Consider the following 21,138-nt stretch of genomic DNA (forward strand, 5'->3'; position numbering starts at 1 on the left):
AGCCTGCTTCAGATTCCGTGTCTCCCTCGCTCTCTCTCTCTGCCCCTCGCCCACTCATGCTCTGTCTCTCTCTCACTCTTAAAAATAAATAAACATGTTAAAACAAACTTTTTTAAGTCAACTTAGCCATTCTGCTAGTGCAAAATCCTCAGTATCCCCCTTTGGTTCATATGCTGGATCTGTGATGACCTGGTCACCAGGCTGACTGTAGACTCCTAGAAGGTCTCTGACTCTGGATTACTCGACCCATTTCCCAAACGAGAAGAATGAGACCCCAGGGGAATATGCCTGCCCAGCTTGTATGGCTGCTTCGTGGCTCAGTCAGGTGTAAAAAGGAGGCTTCTGGACCCTACCTCCAATTTGCTTTCCCTGTGAGCCTTATCTGACTTCCTTACTCCTTCCTTATATAGACTTGATGCTAATACAGGGCTGGAAAGAAGAGACAAAGCAGGGAAAGCACAAAGCAATTGTTCATCCCTTTTAATTTTACCGGACCTGAAAAACGCCAAGTTGTGAGACAGAACAATAAAATATGCGCTATTCACCAGTTATTTCTTCACTTTCTTGGTTTCCATGAATAACTGTGTCCCTGAATTCCTCTACTAGGAGTTCTAAATTCTGGTTGTGCATTAGCATCCCTAGAAGTTGTTATTTAAAAAAACACTGACGCCTCAAGTTCTGGAGTCATTGGTCTGGGGCCGGCATCAATGGTTTTTCAACAGCTCCCCAGGGGCATCCAAGGTTGACAACCCAGTTCCCAGGCGCAGGATCCGTTCATGGCCCGATTCTACTCGCGTCTAGCTCCAAAAGGGCGTGCACAGGAGTCCGGGGTACGAGTTCCCCTCCCCACGTGGGGAAGCGCCCATCTTCCAAACCTGCTGCCCCCCCCCCATTCTCAGGAAATCATACTGGGAAGGCCAGACGCCCCTCCCAGCACCATCTGGAGGACCCTCCCCCCGCTACTGCTGATAGGAGGAGAGATCGACACCTGACCCCAGTGAGCCAATGGACATTCTCTTCCTAGAACAGAGCTGTAATAGTCTCTCGGCGGCTCTGCCTGGGAGCTCAAAAGCATGGTTGGAGTGGAAGCCAGCAGTGACTGGAGACATCACGTGTTCTCCCTAGAGAAGGCCTGCCTGCGGAGGGGAGGATGAAGCAGGTGTACAAAAACAGAGGAGGGAGACGGGCCAGAGAGAAGGAACCTCCACCCCAAACTGCCCTCCACAATACAGCTTGTATCTACGTGCCCTTAATGTCCACCGTTAGCCCATCAATCAAGGAATAGAAACTTGAAGGCTAGAGTTTTTATGTCCAAAGAATCCCTGGCCAGCCTTCTAGAAAATTAACATATTCCTTACAGGACCTCTCATTTCCTTGGAAGGCGCATCCCATCACAAACGGCCAGGCCGGATTTGACAGTGATCTTGGGTTTTCTATCAGAGCACAGGGTCCCAAACCCGGGTCCTGAAACCCCCCGAGGAGCAAGCACATGAAGGTAGTAACCACACCCATGAGCCAGCCCCCCACGGTAAGATATTCTTGGCCTTTCACTGCATGTACGTCAATGGAATTGATTATGCCTGTTCTCTTGCTGACCAGATGCCCCGTTGCTGTTCCAGACGGTTCTGATTAATAAAAGCAAATATACCGAGTTGCAAACCATCTTTCAGGACACGAGTTTCACAAGGGGAAATCGGTACAAGTGTCCTCCCGTACTCAATAAAATGATCAGACTTCAGTATTTTAACAGCCATTTTTCACAACTGTCCGATATAATGTTAGTTCCACAAAACAGTTCATTACAGGACAGGTCCCATGTTCAAGTCTGGAAGACAGTGTGTTATCTGTGCTGTTCCTTTCCTGTAGAGGGGTCTCGATAATATTAGCATATAAAGGCTCTGAGATGCAGGACAGCAAAATTAAGTGTTTGATTTTGCCCAATCCATAATTCCCTAAAGTACTTGACCACAGAATTCCCCAAACGTGCCTTGTTAAAAAAAAAAAAAAAGAAAAAAAGGTTAAGGGGTGATGGCTTTTTGTCCCCCTCTTCAGGAAACTAGTTAGAAACTACAGGGGCACCTGGGTGGCTCAGTCAGTTAAGCATCTGACTTCAGCTCAGGTCATGGTCTTGTGGTTCCTGAGTTTGAGCCCCACCTCGGGCTCTGTGCTGACAGCTCAGAGCCTGGAGCCTGCTTTAGATTCTGTATCTCCCTCTCTCTCTCTGCACCTCCCCTGCTCGTGCACTGCCTCTCTCTCTTTCTCAAAAATAAACATTTTAAAAAAAATTAAAGAAAACTGTTGTTCTAGGTTTTTCTCAATTTTCCAATCTGGCAACACTTAGAGGGGAAGGAACCTGGTATCCTAATAGCACAGTTATTCTAAAAACAAACCGAGGCCCGTAAGGTGTGAAGGTCAAAGTTTTATTCTGTCTAAAACTGATCAAGGCCAAGCATGGCAGGGTGTTTACTCTGTGCCAGGTGCTTTACATACATTATTGTATTTAATCCTTTGCCCAATCTTCTTTTACAACCCTATTTAACAGATGCAAAAACTGTATTCTTTCTCATGTTACTACAGTTGTCGCTGACAACTTTGTATTAAATGGGGCTTTCAGTGGAGTGATTTAATGCTGATTTATCTTCACGATCCTGCCCTTTCCCGAGTGTCACTTGTCCACCTGACACTTTACACATTACAGGGTATTAAGGAAATGTACCATCTATTATTTTGTACATGCTCTTGAAATAACCATCTTGATCTTCAAGTAGGAAATGGCCGCTGTTACCCACTGAAAGCAAACCACAGCATCATTCGACTTTCGAGCTGGAGGGGTCCTTGGGGTCAAGATCATGAGAGGGACCAATCCCCGTCTTCTAGATACTGATGAGATCATAATATTTGTTTTCTAGGCCTCACTCAACCCAACTCAGAAAAAGATGACCACAGAGGAGAGGGCTACGAAGCCCCCACTGCATGTGCCAAGGGTACAACGCTGGGCTGTTTAGCTGGGAAGGAGGGAATACGGCGATCAGGGCAGAGCGGCACGGGGTCTATCTAGAAATACAGATCTGCATGACTGCAGCAGAGACTCAAATTATATTTTAATAGCTTTTGCCTGAGTTTCCTCATCTGTACAAAGGGGATTAAAATATCTGCCCCTCTAGCTGTTGTAACGATCAAAGATGGCGTAGGTCCTGGCTCCCAGGAGGCCCTAGATCAATGGCAGCTGTCCTCATCAATGCCTGTGAGGCTTTGGATGACCTCCAAAGAGCAGGATGGAACATCATGGTCTCCAGCCCCATGGAAGTTTGCTCTAACTCCTGACCAATTGGCATAGCCCCGAAGAAGTACAGAGTTATCAACTCTCCCTTAAATCTCACAAAGACCGATTCTGAACAGTCTATCAACTGCCGACTTGAAAGGAAAGAACAAGTCCTCATCTTGAAGTCTAGCTAATTTCTGAAATCCCTGAGAAGCGGGATATGAAAATAAAATTCACACACGTTTGGGAAGACACATACATGTTTTGGTAACCAACCTATGTATCTATAGTGAAAAGGTGTGGATCAAGTATTCCAAGTTCAAAAACCCAAGAAAATCAGTGTTCAAAATCCTTATCTAGGTTTTCTTCTTCATCGTGGCGATTGTTGCAGAAACTGAACTCCAGATAACCTCTGACTCAGTCTCCCCAATACTGTCGATGTTGGTGACATGTGCTGGCCTTCTGGTTTTAAATTTATGTCTCTAGCACCTTTCTAAAAATATTTTCCAGCGGCACCTGGTTGGCTCAGTGGGGTAAGCATCTGACTTTGGTTCAGGTCATGATTTCACGGCTTGTGGGTTCGAGCCCCGCGTCCGGCTCTGTGCTGACAGCTCGGAGCCTGGTGCCTGCTTTGGATTCTGTGTCTCCTTCTCTCCCTGCCCCTCCCCTCTCTCTATCGATCTCTCCGTCTCTCCTCTCTCTGCCCCTCCCTCCATCTCTTTCTCTCTCAAAAATAAACAGTAAAACAAAAAAAAAATTTTAATATTTTCCAATTTCACAAAATAAAACCCTTCTGATAAGCACATAACAAATCACACATAACAAGCACTCTCTGCTTCGAAAAAGACTATTTCAATCCGTGTAATAATCTGGCATTCATCAAAAAGATCACTTGTCTTCCCCAATATGTGTGTCATTCCTTCCTTAAACATTTCATTGCGTACCCAGTATATGCTATGTTCGTTTTAATTATAGAAAACATTAATTTTAATTTTACTTTATTGGATTGTTTGACGGCGTGTTTGTTTAGGTAGGTACCACCCATTTTCCCCCAGTGACCCAAGCCAAGTTCACACCAGCGACGAATCCCATGTCAAAATGCCTGGGACTCAGGTGGATGCTGATATCTATATTGATACCTATGATCGATTTCATCTCTACTTTCGTGCCATGTATCATTTTTCAAAGGTAAAGATTTTATTGTGGAGTGCCTTGTTTCTAGATAGAATTCTATAGCCCTATTCATTCCTCATATGAACAACTTAATATTTAAAGTTGGAAAGACAGACACGGAAATCTACAATGAGAAAACTTCAGGACACCCTCCCCCGCAATAAATAACTCCTGTCTTCAATTTGACAAACATGGGACCGGCTTTGACACACGGAGCATCTCAAAATGCTCTCCTTCCCTGTTCAAACCCAACAGTCCTGAGAAATGTATGACAAATTTTTGTTCGATATTAACCACAAATTATTTTTTTCCTTTAAAAAATTAATTAAAAACATGAGATGAAATAAATATTTCAGGCGACCAGCAGCAAAATGGGAAAATACCATGTGTTTGGAGTTTTAGTGCCCTCTGAGTACAGAAATTTATTTGCAGCAAGCAGAAAATAGACAGCGAGCATAAAAATACAGCAGAGTCCCCCTAGTAAAATTATTTATCAAGCTAACAAGGGAGGGACCCTTCTAGTAACAACAAGCCAGCGAGGAATAGACATGGCTTTATATTTTACCTTTGGGTTAGCAAACCAGTAAAAATGCCAACTGACAAGCACTTCACATAAACATTTCTTTCTAAATGAGCTTCCTTGTTAGGAGGAAAGAAAAAAAAAAGTCTTTCTAGCTAAGGAGCACTATAGCTTACAGACAGAGAATTCTAGCACATATACGCAGACTCTTTAGTGTAAGAATAAAATAGCTGAAAAAATAAGTTAATGTGAACTACGAACAGAGTTGTAAAAACAAATTAGAAATTCGTTAAAGAAAATGTGCTTACACGCTTATCAGACTACGCTCAGGCTTGAAGGGCTACAGAAAGCCACAGTTTTCTAAGATGCGTTTTGGGGGCTAGCATTAAGAGTCTCCAGAAAAAATATGCATACGTATATATTCACCTACACAGATATATACGTACTGACATTGCCTCTACTGTGTAAGCCTCCCTGCTATATTTTTTCAAATATTTATTTTATGAGCAAACTCCCAAAGCCAGTTTTTACCGTTTAGTTTAACGATACCAAACTTTGATTATAAATTACAAATCACTTACTGCAGCTTGCAACACCAAACAAAAAAAAAAAAAAAAAAAAAAAGAAGGAGAAGGAGGAGGAAGGAGAAAAAGAAAGAAGTCCTTGAGTCAAAGCCACACAGTGACCTGATCCCAATTAAACTTTACAGAAATCATAGAAACATGCATTCTCAGAACAACTGCATATCGGCAATAGCTCTGCAAATAACTCCTGATGAATTTACAGTTGAAATCACACACTCGGAACTCATCCTCCCTAAAGTGAAAATCTGATCGGTTAACCGTGGCAAACATGAAGAGGTGCCTTTTTTATTGTAGCGGCAAACGATGGGGCAGGGAATGGGGAATCTGAATGACACCGTAAAATGTCGAGTCAAGACAGACACAAACACCTTGCAGAAACTGCACTCCCTCCCCCCTTTCCCACCAATGCCTTAAAAAACAAAAGTTTTCCAGCAACAGAGAAAGTTTCTCATCACTACTATCACCTGGCTCAAATAAAATAGAAGGAAAAAGAATAAAAACAGACCCTTCCTTACTTTGTTCTTCCTCTCCGGGGCAGGGCGACTTCCCCCACGCTTGCGTGACATCTCCGAGCTCCAGCTGGACAGGGAAAACCTCCCGCTCTCAGTCAGGATCCAAGCTGTACCCTGCATTTCCCTGCTGGAGTCGAGGCTCCAACTCCAATCCCACCCGCTCATTTCGGGAGCCGGGGGTTATATCCGCCCGCAAGTCTGTGGGGAGGATTGATTGCACCTGTCCTGTGCTATTTCGCCAATGACCTTTTTGCCTTCGGACTGGGCTTTTGTCAGGATGCTAGTCAATACCTGAGGCTCAGATCAAACAGGTAAGCTCTGAATAATTAGGTTTGCCAAACTACCCCCGGTGACTAGTGTTTAGAACACACCCATTTTTGCCAACAAGGTCATCACCAACCGCTAAGGTGGGGACGATAGTGAAGGCAGCAGCAGCCCTGCTCATTCTGATTCGCTGGCTGGATTAGAACACGGAGCACGTGGAAAGGAGCACGTGGAAAGCCGTGGCGTCCAAGGCAAGACGGCGATGCCAAGGGGCCTGGAATGCAGAGGGGGTCTCCGGAAGGCGGCTGGGGAGAAGGGCAGCTGGGAGCCGTCAGCCCTGGGCAGCAAAGCAGCCCCGAGGCTGACCAGAAATCCAGTCCCCATCAACAAACTCTCTCCCTCCTTTGCGGTGAGGGAGAGCCTGGGCTCAAACCTCCAAACTGCCTGTGAAAGCCCGTGCCAGCACGCACGCTTTGCACTTGGCTTCTGTGCAGTGGGGAGAAAGAGCTTCCTGGCTTTAAAAGTGGAAAGGAGAAGAAAAATAATAAATAAATAAATAAATTAAATAAATAAAATAAAAAGTCTGGGAGAGCCCAGTAACAAATAAACAAAACAGTCTTTGAGCATCAACACAGAGCGACCTGTATGTGCTACTCACTGGAGCAAAGAGTGGGAGTGAAAGCAGTTCTTAGCTTGTGTCGAAAAGGTCAATATGGGTGAAGGGATTTCTGATTTCTCTTGGCTACTGCTGAGAGGAGAGGGATGCTATACATCCTCTCGGGCAGACTCACATGGCCTTCTACAATGCCACGCATGATTCCGAACACTGCGAAACGTACCGTATGCACCGTAAGATATTTTGTAAGGATTCCAATAGCTCCCTGATGAAGAAAGAGAGAGGGCAGGAAAATAACGAAGAGAAATTTCAGAAAGGTAAACAGGAAATTCTACTCTCCGATTCAAAACGTTCAGCCCAGGAAGAGACCCCCATGTCAGCTTTCCCCCCATTTCATGTACATGCCAGGTGAAATTCGTCTTCAAGTATGAACAAGCCGGAGGCATGCACCACAGCGGCACAGAATCAAGCCCTTTAATTAACTACTATTGGTAACAAAAGGTCTCCGTTTTGATTCACGTTGGTGTTGGAGGCAGAGGGGCGTCAACCGTGGTTCAGAATCCCCTTAACATAACTGTAAACCCAGGACACACAGCTGCTGCAGAAGGAGTCAGGGAAAAAGAAAAGAAACTTTGTAGAACCTAATTTAAAGGAAGTGTGACCTCAAGGTGAATTTCGTATCGATTCCATTCTCCCCTCCACCGCCTACCCACGGGGCAAGTGAACCTACCCTGCTTTTCAATAGACCCAAAATGAACAAAAGACGTTCTTACTGGTTGCATGTGAATAACTCATTAGGTCCAGGGTCTTACACCTGAGGTCACACTGCTCCTGTGGCTGTGTGGTCTCCAGTGACAAGACCTGTGATTCCCACAGCTGGGTCTGCGTTTTCCACCCACCGCCTGGAACCGCTCCTCCCCTCCCCCTACTTGGTGTTACTTCCCATCTGAAACTATGCGCCAATGGCTTTGTAAGATTTCCTGTGGATGCTGAAAACAGGGGCATGTCCAATTTTCCCACTGGCTGACCCTTGTCCCAGCCTTTTCCAAATATTGCAAAAAGACCAAAAAAAAAAAAAAAATTACAAAGTCAAAATCAAAACCAGCCCTTCTGCTTAGCTCATTTATTGCTGATAGTTTCATTAGGTGCCAAGAAAAGCAAAAACAATGCAGACACTAAACAACAACTTGACAGTGATTTTTGGATGGAGGAAATGGAAGATTCAGCAGTCCGCAGGTGAAGAGGGTTTCAGCACTGGCATCTGCGAACGGCAGCAGTAAATCTGAGGCTCTGGCAGGTGAATGACTGACTGTGTGCTTTCAGCGGGAACACTCTTTTACAGGAGCATGGCTTTGTTTTAAGTCACGACTGCCGTACTTGTTGCGAAAACTCTTTCTTCCCTTTCTTCCCCCCTAAATGCATACCGTTTGTTTCTTTAAATTGCCCCCTCAAGAGTATCCTAGAGCTCACGGAAAATATGACTTGATATGGCTCGTTATCCTCTACCTGCCCCGATTGATTGCATCAGCCCAGGAGGGGGCCAGTCCCCACCGAAAGAACATTCGGCAGGCTTTGTCTAGAAAGGGGGTGAGACGGTGGTTATGTGGGAGCATGACCTAAATAAACAGACAGCAAACAAACAAGTAAATCCGCGGAATAAACACTTCAAGCGAAATTATCCCCCCCCCCCCCCCTTTTTTTTTTTCTCAGTGCCAACAAATCCATTGATGTAATTCGCTTAAGACACACTCATGGAACTTTTGATGGATTGGTCCGCTCCAAGTCTGCATGTAAGACAGCACTCTGTTCCTTGCTGCCTGGGGGTATGGAGGGCGTACTTTAAAAACGGAGTATTTAGAAGCCCTGAGGGGCCTGTGATGAAGACAGAGTCAAGATCAGCCACTGTTCTCACTTGGGCTTTCTAAACAGAGGCACCAAGAATTCAGAACTTACAGTCTGTGCTTTCACATGTCCTTTGCATGAGAACACCTGATTCACCATTTCTGGTAAAAGATTTTGATGGGCTCTGCAAGGGAAACATGGTTATGACATACTTCATTTTATGTTTGAATGAAACAAGCTGTGCTAAGGCCCCCACGTGGACACTGGGCATCGGGAAACCATGCTTTGCGTTTTATTTCTCTAGATGATTCATGGGCAACACGGGAGGTCAACTTATGCAAAATAAAAAGATTTCTGAACACTTCTACTGTCTTTGCTTGGTTTCGTTTCATTTTTGGTTTTTATCCCAGTTCATAAAACATTGAACCCTTCCTTACATTTCTTTGCATTCAGATTGGCATAGGTACAGTCAGGATAAAACATGTCCACTCAGCTAACTGTAAGACTAGAGGGGAGGAAAAAAAACCAAACAAACTGATGGGTACTTCGAACCCAGGAAATACTATTTATACAAGTTCCATCAGCTTCTCCCATAGGCGACAGGAAAGCTACAAATGGGCCTCTCCCCTATGTATGTATCCCACCTGCCCTGCCCCGAGGCAGCTCTGTAAGGCTTGGTTGCTTCCGGATGGGTCTTAGCCAATGTCAGGAACATCTGAAATGGGCAGAGCACAGACATGAGCAGGCTAAGATCCATCACCACCTTCCAAATCAGTGTTACAGCACACAAGATGAAAGAATATGTCTTGAAGTCCTACTTTCAACATTGGTGCAAACCAGGGGCAGTTGGGTTAGTTAATTTAAGCTGAGGGACACTCCCTAAGGCAGATTCCAAAGCCACCTTTGGTATTATTAGGGTCAAGCGACATCATCACTTGTTTCCATGGCCAAGGCGCTAACATCACGTTACCCAAGGATGCTCACCATGGAAATTGTTACATCAAACAGCTGTGGTCTCTATGGACGTTCATGTTAGAAGACCTTCCTTAGAAGGCACGATCTTGATAAACCATGCAATTTGGGTAGATTTGCACACCTTAAGATATAACATGCACCTACAGAAAATGCGAGTCAGGATCGGAGATGCTGCAGCAGAGGAGAATTTAATCTTTTTGTGATACTGCTTAAGATGAATATTTTGTAATAGGCCCAAGAACCATAATATAATCCAGACTGTGTTTCTGAGAAGAAATGAAAGGTAATTAAATGACTTCCCAAATGGTGTGTGATTTAATTTTCCTACTCTAGCTAGAAAATTGCCAGAAATGAGCCACCCGCTGTACATAGTGGAAATTAACAAGAGGGAAGAAAGCTAGCAGCTCTCCATTTTTGACTTTCACTACTAAAATCCCTTAGCCAAAGTGACTCTCTGAATATACACTAAGTAACTCTCCCAAGAGTATCAAGTATTGAACTTTTCATATATCCGCTTATAATATCTAATATCCCGGAGTAACTCAGAGGAATTGTCCTCCTACCCCAAGATTCCCCATCTGACCAAATGCCTTTCTCTTCCTTGCTCTCACCTGTCAATCAAATTCACAGACGAAATTTGATTTCTCTCCCACCCGTAACCTTATATGAAAAATTACCAGCAGGGTCAGGACCAGTGTGAACCTTGCCTTAAAAGTTCATTAACTCTTTGCTCAAAATGGATGGTTTCCATGTAACAAAACCTGCCAGTGGGCCTAGATCATCACATTTAATAGATGGCTTTCAAATTGCAATTATAAAGACACAGACAAAAGACGGGAATAAAAACGAGAGGAATAAAGTATTCGAAGTACATGTACACGTGTGGACACTCAGATTAATCCCCAAGGTACATATACATCAAGGTAAAATCTGTGTGCGAGAACTATTCAGGAAAAGGTTAATTCCGTGCAAGGCTAGGAAAGAAATCATAGTTAAATATTCACAGTCAGGTTATTCAAGCAGTGTGTAAAAGTAAGCAATCTGACACTAGTTTTGAATAATGGGGGACAGTAGGGTTCTGGTTTCCAACACTCTCAGATTCATTGGATCCTTAAAGTGTCTCCTTCGCAAAGAGTAGCATTTTGACAGCGTGACTTTTGCCCCCCTCCTCAGTTTCTCCAGAAATCAAAAACTGTATTTCATGCAGATTTTTCAGCAAGCAAGTTTTTAATAAAAAAAAAAAAAAAAAATCAAACTTTGTTCCATTAGCCAACAAGAGGTCACAAGAACACATAAAACAATGACACTAAATAATTGTTGGGGTACAAGTGTCAGACTCACTTTCTAAATGAAGAGGTTTCATTATTAAATTCACTCTGGGATGCTTACAATTGAGAACCGATTTAAATATCTTAATTTCTTTTCTTTTCTTTCTTTCTTTCTTTTTTTTTTTTAGATGAGAATGAGATTTCTGCCTCCCACCCGTCTCTCACTCTTTCCTTCTGCCTATAATCGAAGCGGGCAGTGGCTCCAAAGTCACATTTGGATACGGGGGTGGCGGGGGGGGGGGAACATACTGTGTTTTGACGGGACACCAAACTTTCCAAATGTGAGCATGGAGTGAATCCTAAGAGTCTGTAAATTTGGAATGTTTACGAGGCCCAGGGAAAGCTGGCCAACGACCACGGATGGTGGTTGTACAGCTTCACCCAAAATGTGTGATGTTCTAACATCAGGCCTGGCTCCATGAGTCAGGAGATGCATGCTGGTTAAGGCGAAAGATGTGAGGTTTCCTCAAACCCAATCGATGACTCTGTCCACCACACCTACGTAATGAGATAAATGCAGAAATGCATGCATGCTGGTCCCGCATACTTGGATCTCCCCTTCAGCCTCCCAGATCACCGTTTCAGTTACGTGGGAAACCCAGAGACTACAATTACCAAAGCAGAAGCTTTTCACACCTAAGAAATGATCAGCATTCCTTGCTTGCTTGCTTCCTCCCTCACGGAAAAGGTATTCAAACGAGCACATGCAAATCAGAAATCAAGATGTACCTCTTTGACTTCAGGCAACAGGGTTTTTCACATCACTGATGTAGAGGATTCCCTTGGGTACCTGATTTAGTAAATATATTAAAATAAACAAAGGGTAATTAATAACCATGAAGAAGGTTTCAAGGACAGTACGTCAAAGGCAGCCTAGCTATCTATGAAAAAGGCAGAATTAGACCCAAGGAAGAGGGATTTAGGTCCACTTGCTTTGGCATCCTGGCCTCAGACCTGCCAGAGGAGGGGTTCACACGGAAGAGAATGGCACGCAAGGCAAGGTCACCCCCTCCGACTACGGCTCTGACCCCAAGGAAGCTGAGATATAGAGATACTTACTCGCCTGACAGTCTGGATCAGCTTTGAAGTCCAGCTTTGAAGCCCATCCCTCTGGGAGCCCAACTGGTCCCCCTTCCCCTGGATCTTTGCTAGGGCACATTCTCTTCCATTTTCCCCCTCCTCCTTCCTTGCTCTGGTCTATTCTGCTGGTACCGCGGACCTTAACTACAAACGTTCTCTCAACAAATAGAAACGTTCAGATACCACCCTTTTATTTATCAACATCCTCTCTGTTTAAATTAGTAGCAGGGAATTCTTAATACCAAGATATGAAAATGAGGTTGCTTTAAAAAAAAAAAAAAAAGCCTTCTTGCCTCACAGTGAATAACAAAGCACAGTAATTCAAAGTAGTTAGCTTTCTATGGTTCAAAAAACCCTTATTGCTATTAGCCGCACTAATGTAAGTGGCAAAATAATTATCATTTACTGTACAGAGTCCAATATTTTCCAGACAGCAGCTTAATAACAAAGCAGACCTGTCATTTCTCCCTATAGTTAGTCACACCATACAAGTTCAGACTGTCAAAATATATTTAAAATCTAACGTTAAAAATTCAACATGGTTACAGAGAATCTGTGTACAATAACTGCCATAAACCAGTAAGTCAATCTGATTTTTTTCTTCCAAGATGGATACTTGCTTATTTCCCTTAAATCCCCCACGCTTTTATTTGGTTCACTCCAAATTATCACGGGTACGAACAAATTCACTATACATATACACATGCTGAAATCTGTAGGCTACTGTAACTGCCCATAGAATCTGTCTTTACTTAAATTTTCATTGAGCGTAACTCGCCGGTTATTTCCAATGCCCCTTCTCTGGATGGTATAACTATGCATTAAAACACCTGGACAAACACGTTTGTGCTCTTCTTTCTGTCAGAGCTGCCCCGAGTACATCATGGGTCTCCATTCACACATCTTGTTAGAAATGCCTTCAAAATCTTATAGTACAGACTACTTTTCTTCGTGTAATAGTATCTATTAATCTTTGCTAAATATATTATTTCTATGCCAACAACAACAACAACAAAAAAGGAAACAGAAAACACAAAGTTAAAAACCTGGAAATGTTATCACTAACATCAACTGTTCTTCATTTGAAGTTCCCAGGGCTAATCTCTAAAAAAACAAACAAACAAACAAACAAACAAACAAAAACCCTTTCTATTTAAGGTTCCCCCTCCCCACCGCCCCGTTAAAAAAAAAAAAAAAACTTTAGGAAAAACAGATTCTTTTAGAAATGCAAGTGAATAGTTTAAAAGCTTAAGAGATTGCGGAAAGAATATTTTTGTAATTCCTTTGGGGCAGTGCAAACATATGTTAAGCTTCTTCAAGGAGTATTTACATGAGATCATATACTTGTGAGGCATTTTTCAATTTTAGAAAAATATTACAAAGCAATAATTGAACATAGGCTTTGCAAAATGCCCCTCTGTCTTCCTGACAGTCTCATTGACAGTCTCTGTTATTTTTGGAGAAAAAGAATCAGGCCTCATTAAATGTAATATTTGGCATCTCGCCTGCAATCTCATAGAGTAGATGTCCTTTTTAGATCATTGGTGTCATTTTCCTCAAGATGACCTCTACTCTTTGGCCATCCAGGCAGCCCATCCTGTTATCAAGGCATTTACTTTCAAAAGGGCGGGGGAGGGAGATTCTGTGCCTACACCTGAATAGAGTCCAAAAGCCAATGCGGCTTCTCTGTTCTCATCAGCTTTACCCAGGCTAGTCATCTGGGGAAGAGTGGTGGGGCCAAGGGGTGCTCGAAAGCGGAGGCTTTCGAGCTGGACCACCATCGTGTCATCCAGGCCAGACGTCTGTTAGCGCAGAGCCTCCAACAGTTGGAGACATTCACCTAATGATTAAATAGTATTTTTAAATAGCCTAGGAACATGCAGTGATGTTCCAAGGGAGATTTTAAAAGGTCTGGGTACCCACACAGCTCAGGGAATTAACATGGACCTGGCACCCTGAAAATATGCTGTGGGTGGTCAGCATGTGTCTCTGCACTGCCCCGCATCGCCCCAAGTAGGCGAAGGATTTATGGGTAAATCACCCTAAGACAGACATTTCAGAGTAGGTTTTGCTCATGCCTACAAAATTACGGAGTAGAGGGATTCACTGTCATGTGATCGTGTTTATTTTATAATGTGGAAACTGCAGATTGATCTTTCAGTCGCTTCTCCCTCTACAGTGCGTTAAAGGGTTCCCTAGATTGGTAGGTGGATAGATGGGTCATAGATAGATTGATAGATAGATGAGCGGCAGATCAAAGAATATGTTGCATTTATTGCATGAAAAGGGAAAGACTGAAATATCATCTTTTCACAGATTTAATCTTAGGATTACCAAGGCTCCCCCCCCCCTTTCTGTCAAAAGGGACTTTAGTGCAATCTGACGGTGTAAAATTGTCTCAGATGCTGAGACCATTGTTTCAGTTTTAACATATTTTTCTGCACATTACCAAATCCATCCTGGAGGGACGGAAAAAGAAAAGAGACATCTATTTAAGAAAGTGTAATGTTCCTTGCCTCCGTATTTGTGGATCTAAAAAACTGAGGGTCCCCATAAGTAAAGGGCCCTACATGGGAGGACTCCTCTCTGAAATTAGTGGTTTTAAAATCTGTGGTGGTAAAACGGTGCCTGAGCGCCCCAGATTGGCCTGGAGCACTGTGTGAAACCCGCGAAAGCAAGCAGGACCCTCTTGCTGGGGCTGCTGTCGAAATCCTAACAAAGTTGGCTTGACTCGCTTTCCTGTGTAAGGAACATCAAACCATACCACGGGAAACCCCAACCATACAGAGGTCTCTGCGGATCCCGTAAAACTTGCTATCTGGGTTTCCTTCTTTCTTTCTCTTTTCCCTCCTCTCTCTAACCAGAGCAGGAAAAAAGTCAGATCTGAAAAAATAGGCCGGGAAATTAATAGAGAAAAACAAAACAAAACAAAAAAAAAAAATCAAATGGTCTGGAGCCCATGATCTTCAAGCTCCTGGGTCCGCTGGCGCTGGCGGGTGGGGTGGGGGTCCCAAGGTGAGGGGTGGAGCCTTTTAGGGCCGAATCAGGCTCCCTCCCTCTGCGCCCACCGGGGAGCGCCGAAGAGCTGACAGTTTTGATGTCCCCTGGCGCTCCACTCTGGCCAGGGCAGTCCTCTTGGAAAATAAACCAAATTCCAATACAAATCCGAGGCCCCCGCTGGGGCGTGCGCGCCTGATGGGCGCGGGGCACAGGGGCGCGCTGGGGACCGCCGCGGTTAGCGCCCCCGGGCGCCGGGGAGGTATCCTGGGCTTCTCCGAGGGGAGCCCGGTGGCCGGCATCCAGGAGCGCGCTAGCCTCCCGGGCGGGCGCAGCCTCGGGCCTGGGGAGAGCAGGGACTGCCCGGTGACCTCAGGCAGCCTCCAGGACCCGCCCCCGCGGTTCCTGCCTTCTGCCCTTCAGCACCTGCCTTGCCCAGCCCGGTCCCAGCCCGGACCCCGGAGCGTGGGGAGCATACCTGGCCCCACGACTCCCCAGCAGTCAGGTCCCGGCAGTGGTGGCCAGGGCAATGGGCCCCGAAGAGTGTATACAGAGACAGGGCGAGAACAGAGTGTTTGTGTGCAGGGGGGCGGGGCGGGGGGTGGCGGAAGAGGAAGCCCAGAGGTGGACAACCTCAGCATGCTCCGGGGCCTTCATCTCCTACAGTCCAGGCTTCAAGACCCTTGGCACCAGAGGCCGCAGCTGGTGCTGAACATTCCAGAGCCACCTCCCAGCTCCTCTCCCATCCAAGCTTGCCAGCCCTTCTCTCCAGCCCTGGGTTTGGCCACACCTAAACTGGGGCAGGAGGGACTTTGACCACGACCTTAGCTTGGGCACTGCCTTCTGGCCCAAGGGCAATGACCTCCGACTCTCTGATGGCCCTGGGCAACTAGGCCTGGGAGAAAGAGGTGGTAACAATTACAGAGAGGGCACTGGAATGGGGCAAGGGTCAGGTGATAAGAGGCCAAAGCCCTGGAGCTCAGGACATGGGTAATTCTACTTAGGAATCATGGCGATCTCGGGGTCACCATGCAAGCAGATCACTTCTGGGGTGAGGTGGGGCCCTGGGACTGACCTGGCTTTGATCCCTGGATTGGGATCTTAAGCGAAGGCTGGCTTCTGAGAGCACTACTCCCCAGCCCTGCACACCAGACCCCTCCTGTTCTCTGCTCCTCTGGCCTAGTTTGGGATAGCCTATCCACTCCGAGACCCTCAGAGCATTCCTTCTGGAGAATGCCCTCAAAGAAGGCCAGGAACCCCCTTACGGGGGACAGGGGCAAATTCTGGCTGCAAAAGGGAATCTGTACCACCGACCGGACTTTTCAGCCCAGGATCCCCTTTGCAGCCATCCCTGGGGATTCTCACAGAAGAGCGGTTTTCACGTGTCTCTGCCCGGTTCTGTAAGGCTTCACGGCCTCTCCTATTCCCTGACTGAAACCACCGACCACAAGGAAAAACCATGTTTTGGAATCTTAGCTTGGAAATGCTCAAGGTTGGTCATCAGAATATTTAGAATAAACTCAGAATCCAAATCCCCAGCGTGAAGCTCACACCCAGGCCTGGGCTGGGCGGGGGCCGAGGGGTGTGGGGGGTGAGCACAGAACTATTTCCTCTCCTGCCCTCCTCTTCCCGAATGTCCACAAACACCCCTCCCTCATCCTCCCTTCTTGAATTAATGCCCCTTTCTAATCGCCACTAAAGATCCAAGAATCTGTGGAGAAGAGAGGAATGTGATTTTGCAATCCAAAGTCCTAATTATGGGGGGGGGGGGGCGAAATTGTTATTTGACAAAAAGAAAGGAGAGGAAAGTGAATTTTGTTGAACAGAGGAAGAGGTGCTCAGGAGATGGTTACGCTCTGAGTAAGGGACTGTCATTCCAATCATAGCCTCTCTGTGGCAAATGTGTTTTGTGAGCGTCTTCAAACTGTGCAACTCCGATGCAAAATTCATATAAAGATCTGATTTCCGTGTGCTACGGACGTGTTCTTTCTCTCTCGGCCTTACTACAGCGGGCAAACTTCCGGAAAACACACATACACACCAAGTGCTTTCAGATTGAAACAATAAAAAGTGCCGTGACCTCCTAAAACCTACCACGGGGACCCTATACGTTTTGCCAGAACATGTCTGTCTGATCCAAAATGTCACCGCGGTAAAATGGCAGACTGATACCTTTACAAAGGTCCCAACATTGAGACAGTGACAATTTCCCCTGATTCCTCAGTTTGGGTGTGAGCGCTGAAGCTGTTTGGGAAAAGGAAACGGGCCGTCAGACCTTGTTTGCACCTGGCCCCTGTGAACGCTGGGCCTGTCGTTAGCCAGCGAGCAAGTGAAATTCAGACTGGCCACTGGGATTATTCCCGGGAGTCTTGCCTTCCAAGTCCTCCCCACCACTCTGTCTTGCTACCCTCATTTCTCACCGCCCACAGAGGGTGCAGAGAACAGGAGCCCGGGGTCCTGCTATGCCTTGGCGCAGGGCAATTGGATCTGCTTTGTTTTCTGTTTTGTCCCTCTCTAAAGGGTAAAGATGTTCCCGCATTGTTACAGGACTGTATTCCTTTATGCCCCGACAATCATGAGACAGCCTGGGAGACTGAAATTCTCTCACCCTGTCCCCTACCCCCCGCTGGAGAAAAAGTGCTAGACAGAGCTGGGTTTGTTCAGGAGCCTGGGCGGAGCAAGGCTTGAAGAGAATTCCCCTTTTCTGGGGGCTGTTTGATGTCTAGGGTTTGAAGATTTATATCAAAAGTGAGAAAAGCAGGGTTATCAGAAGGTGGGGTAGGGCTCCTGCTTGCTTTTAAAACAAATGCAAAAACAAACAAACAAATCCTGACTCAGACGTCCGGACCCTGGACCATCACTCACACAGACGGCCGCTGTAGGCCCTGCTTTGGACCTGGGACATCTTTCCCATTTAGGGCGAGCCCGCAGTGAGGACAAACTTCAGGTTTCCCTTATTTGCCTCGAAAGAGCAAGGAAGACACCGACCCCGAAGAACTCATTCAGCATCTTGAGGAATAATCAGAAGCGGTGGAAATTATAGCCCATCGCTGTGGATAAATCTTCCCTTAAAACAAAAACAAGACTGAGACATTTCTTCATAGAAAGGGGCAACATTATTTTTTAGAAATCAAATGAAAGTAAATCACAGTGGGGAGCCTCTCAAATCAGCCATCTAAAGGGGGAGGAATCTGGCCTCCCAATTCCTTTTATGCGTGTTTACATGAAAAGTAAGGCCAGGAGCCTGGCTGTGTGTTTCCCTGGCAAGGAAGTCGAATGGCTGGAGGTTGTCACTCATGTGTTTTAGCCTCCCATCCACCTCGGTTAGGCTTTAACTACCGACAGGCAAAAAATAGAGACACCTGTGTGGCAAGCAGACTTTTAAAAATATTGATTGGCCTAGAATACCAGAGGAGAATGTTTTCTAAAGCCAAGAGTGTGTGAATACGGAAGTAAGTTGGCCTAAACAAAGCTAGGGCAACATCAACAAAAGCCTCCCAACGTACTATAGTCCGGGAACCTTTGTGTCAGAAGCAACTTTAGTTATTCAGACAGGGAGGCGCTAAGAACACAGCCCTACAGGTCTGCTGCAGACCATGTCTGTGAAGGTGGCTGTGGCTTGCGCTGTTCATCGTGTTTAGCAGGAAAGCGGTGGTTTGGCATAGGGGAGGTCCTGTACAAGAACAGAGGTATCCAGAGTTGATATTACTAAATAAAAACTACTGGGCGAAAGGTAGGAGGGAGAAAAGATCAGGGCATTAGACTCTTGCGTTACATAATAAATAATTTCCCATTGGGAAAGGGGCCCAGATGGGTAGGGCATGGAGGCGGAAAATCATGGCATCCAGACATCGTGTCCTCACCAAGATCAGGACGTGGCATCTCTGTCTGTTTCGACGTCAGTCTGTGACCGTGTCAGGTACATTGGGAAAGGTTCTTACGCTTTTGATTTGTTATTTATTTTTTTATTTTTTTTTTGTAAAAAAAATATAAAGGAGGGAAATACAAGGGAGGCGATTTTATGAATGGCCTGGGAGCGGCAAAGTGGAGGAAACAAAGGCACCTGGAGGGTGTGGTTTAACTAACTTTGTGTTTTGCCGGGCGGTGTTTTCACTTACAGCGATGGCTGATAAACGAACGCGTTCGACATCACTGATAAATACGATACTATCCAGGGCCTACCAGACAGCCAGGCCGCTTCGGCTGGGCTAAAACTCCTACCCATGGCATCCGCCTGGGGAGGGGGAGGCGAGCAATTTTTGTTTTTTCTTCTCAGTAACATTATCTGCCAGAGAAACAATGAAGTGTGGAAAAGTACTATTTAGAGTGTGCGTGTCTACGTAGGCTTCCAATAACGCTAGCTGTTACCTTTTGGGAACCTTCTCTTCCTACAAATGGACATGGAGATCTCCTCTAAATTTCAGGGGATTTTTAAAAGCTGATCTTGCAGGCTGAAAACAATGGCACCTAATTTAGTTTCTCGCGTCGTGGAGCCAGAAGCATGCATGTGCTTTTTCCTCTAGGTTGGCAGAGAAGACCTTCAGGCAAGGGGGATAGTTACCAGCACAGAGGTTAGACATTTGCTAGCTTTCTTCTCTAACACAATCATTTTTCTTTAAAAAGGAAACTAAACAGAAGTCAGGGGCAGGGTGTTGTCCAAGGCCGCAAATAATAATAATAATACATTTTTAATGTACGGTTCGCGCGTAAATTTCATTTTGTGAATACACTGGCAGGTACGCATTGCTGGGCCTTCCAAAACGTGGGGTATCCCACTGATGGCTCCAACTCACGAGTGGGCTCAGTTCTGTAAGTGGAATGAAAGGAATTTTAACACTATTTAGACAAGGACTCAGATGCAGTGGAAAGGGAAAGCTAGATTTCCTTACACGATCTCTCTCTTTTTTTCTAATTTGGAGACTTATTTCTGCTAAGGGCACTTCGGTAGAACTTGGGGTTTCTTTGTTAAACACACACACACACACACACACACACACACGCGCACGCGTGCATTCGCATTTGCCACTCTTAGCACACTGCAAAGTTTTTAGTAAGGGTGATCTCTAAAACTGCCCTTCACTAAGGAGTTAACCTTCTCTTAAAACCAGCCACCCAAACCCCATTTTGCCAGCGCCTCTCTGCTAACGTTGGGGGCCAAACCCCGCTTATGATACTGAGCTGCCCTGTGGAGTCCTAACAAAATGCTTAAGGGTGGCACGACTGTTTTTCCTCCCGAGTGCCGTCCCTCAGGAGGTGACTGCAGGTAAGCCCATCCTGCATGGCACTCTTATTTTGAGAATGTGTTTGCTTAAAAGCTTTCCTCTGAGGCCGAGCGTCTTGCATAAATGGTATCTCCATTTCTGCCTCTTCAGGGGGAAACTGCGTATCTCCTCGTTGGGAATCAGAGAGAAAAAAAAAAAAAAAAAAAACCGAAAAAACAAACAAACAAAAATCTGCAAAGCAGAGAACAGCTAGCTAAGTTCAGCACACCAAAGAAGTGCACGTACCACGAAGACTTTTGTTAAGCCACATTAAGTGTGGATTCAGGAGTTCAATCCAAAGTGGCACCTAAAAGGAAGGTCTAAATGCAGTGGGTATAGTGTCTTTGGGTTCTGTGAAAAAGAGGAAGGAAGACAAGATGATCGACTGGTCAGAGCTCACCCCCGCCAAGCGCAACCTGTTTTCTGCAAAATAAGGCCTCCGTTCAGAGTTGCAGTATTATCTTAAAAAACAAAATAAAACAAAACAAAACAAAACAAAAAACCCCCAAAAGCCCGAAAACAAAATAAAACAGAAGTCATCATGTTTGGCTATATTTTGCGAACAGGGTTGGCTTTGTCTAACATTCTTTTAGCATTCTCTGGGAGGTTGATTAGGAGTGCAAACTGCACGGATTTGTAACATTAGTTGCATGAATTTGTGTCATTTTAAAATAGGTCAGTGCTGTTAGGGAAGGTGGCTGGACTGACTTTCTCAGTCATCTTT

The 21,138-nt window shown here is 45.4% G+C and overlaps 1 protein-coding gene across 4 annotated transcripts in view; it reads right to left on the reverse strand.

The window, feature by feature from the left end:
- The window catches only part of MAF (MAF bZIP transcription factor), a 337,042-nt gene that overhangs the window by 311,341 nt on the left and 4,563 nt on the right, over positions 1 to 21,138 (reverse strand). The window contains exons 2-4 of one of the 4 annotated variants that reach the window (XR_006701993.1): positions 11,806 to 11,866; positions 9,758 to 9,888; positions 8,040 to 9,488 (exon numbers count right to left, since the gene is read on the reverse strand). Coding sequence is in view for 1 of the 4 variants with exons in the window: in XM_045439819.1 (XP_045295775.1) it covers positions 19,867 to 19,960 (94 nt within the window). In the remaining 3 variants the exon portion in view is untranslated. Of the gene's footprint in view, positions 1 to 8,039; positions 9,489 to 9,757; positions 9,889 to 11,363; positions 11,575 to 11,805; positions 11,867 to 19,106; positions 19,961 to 21,138 lie in introns of those variants that run through there. The other 3 variants (XR_006701994.1, XR_006701992.1, XM_045439819.1) reach the window with 3 other exon arrangements.

The sequence above is a fragment of the Leopardus geoffroyi genome, chromosome E2 (genome assembly GCF_018350155.1).
Source record: "Leopardus geoffroyi isolate Oge1 chromosome E2, O.geoffroyi_Oge1_pat1.0, whole genome shotgun sequence".
Lineage (NCBI taxonomy): Eukaryota > Metazoa > Chordata > Mammalia > Carnivora > Felidae > Leopardus > Leopardus geoffroyi.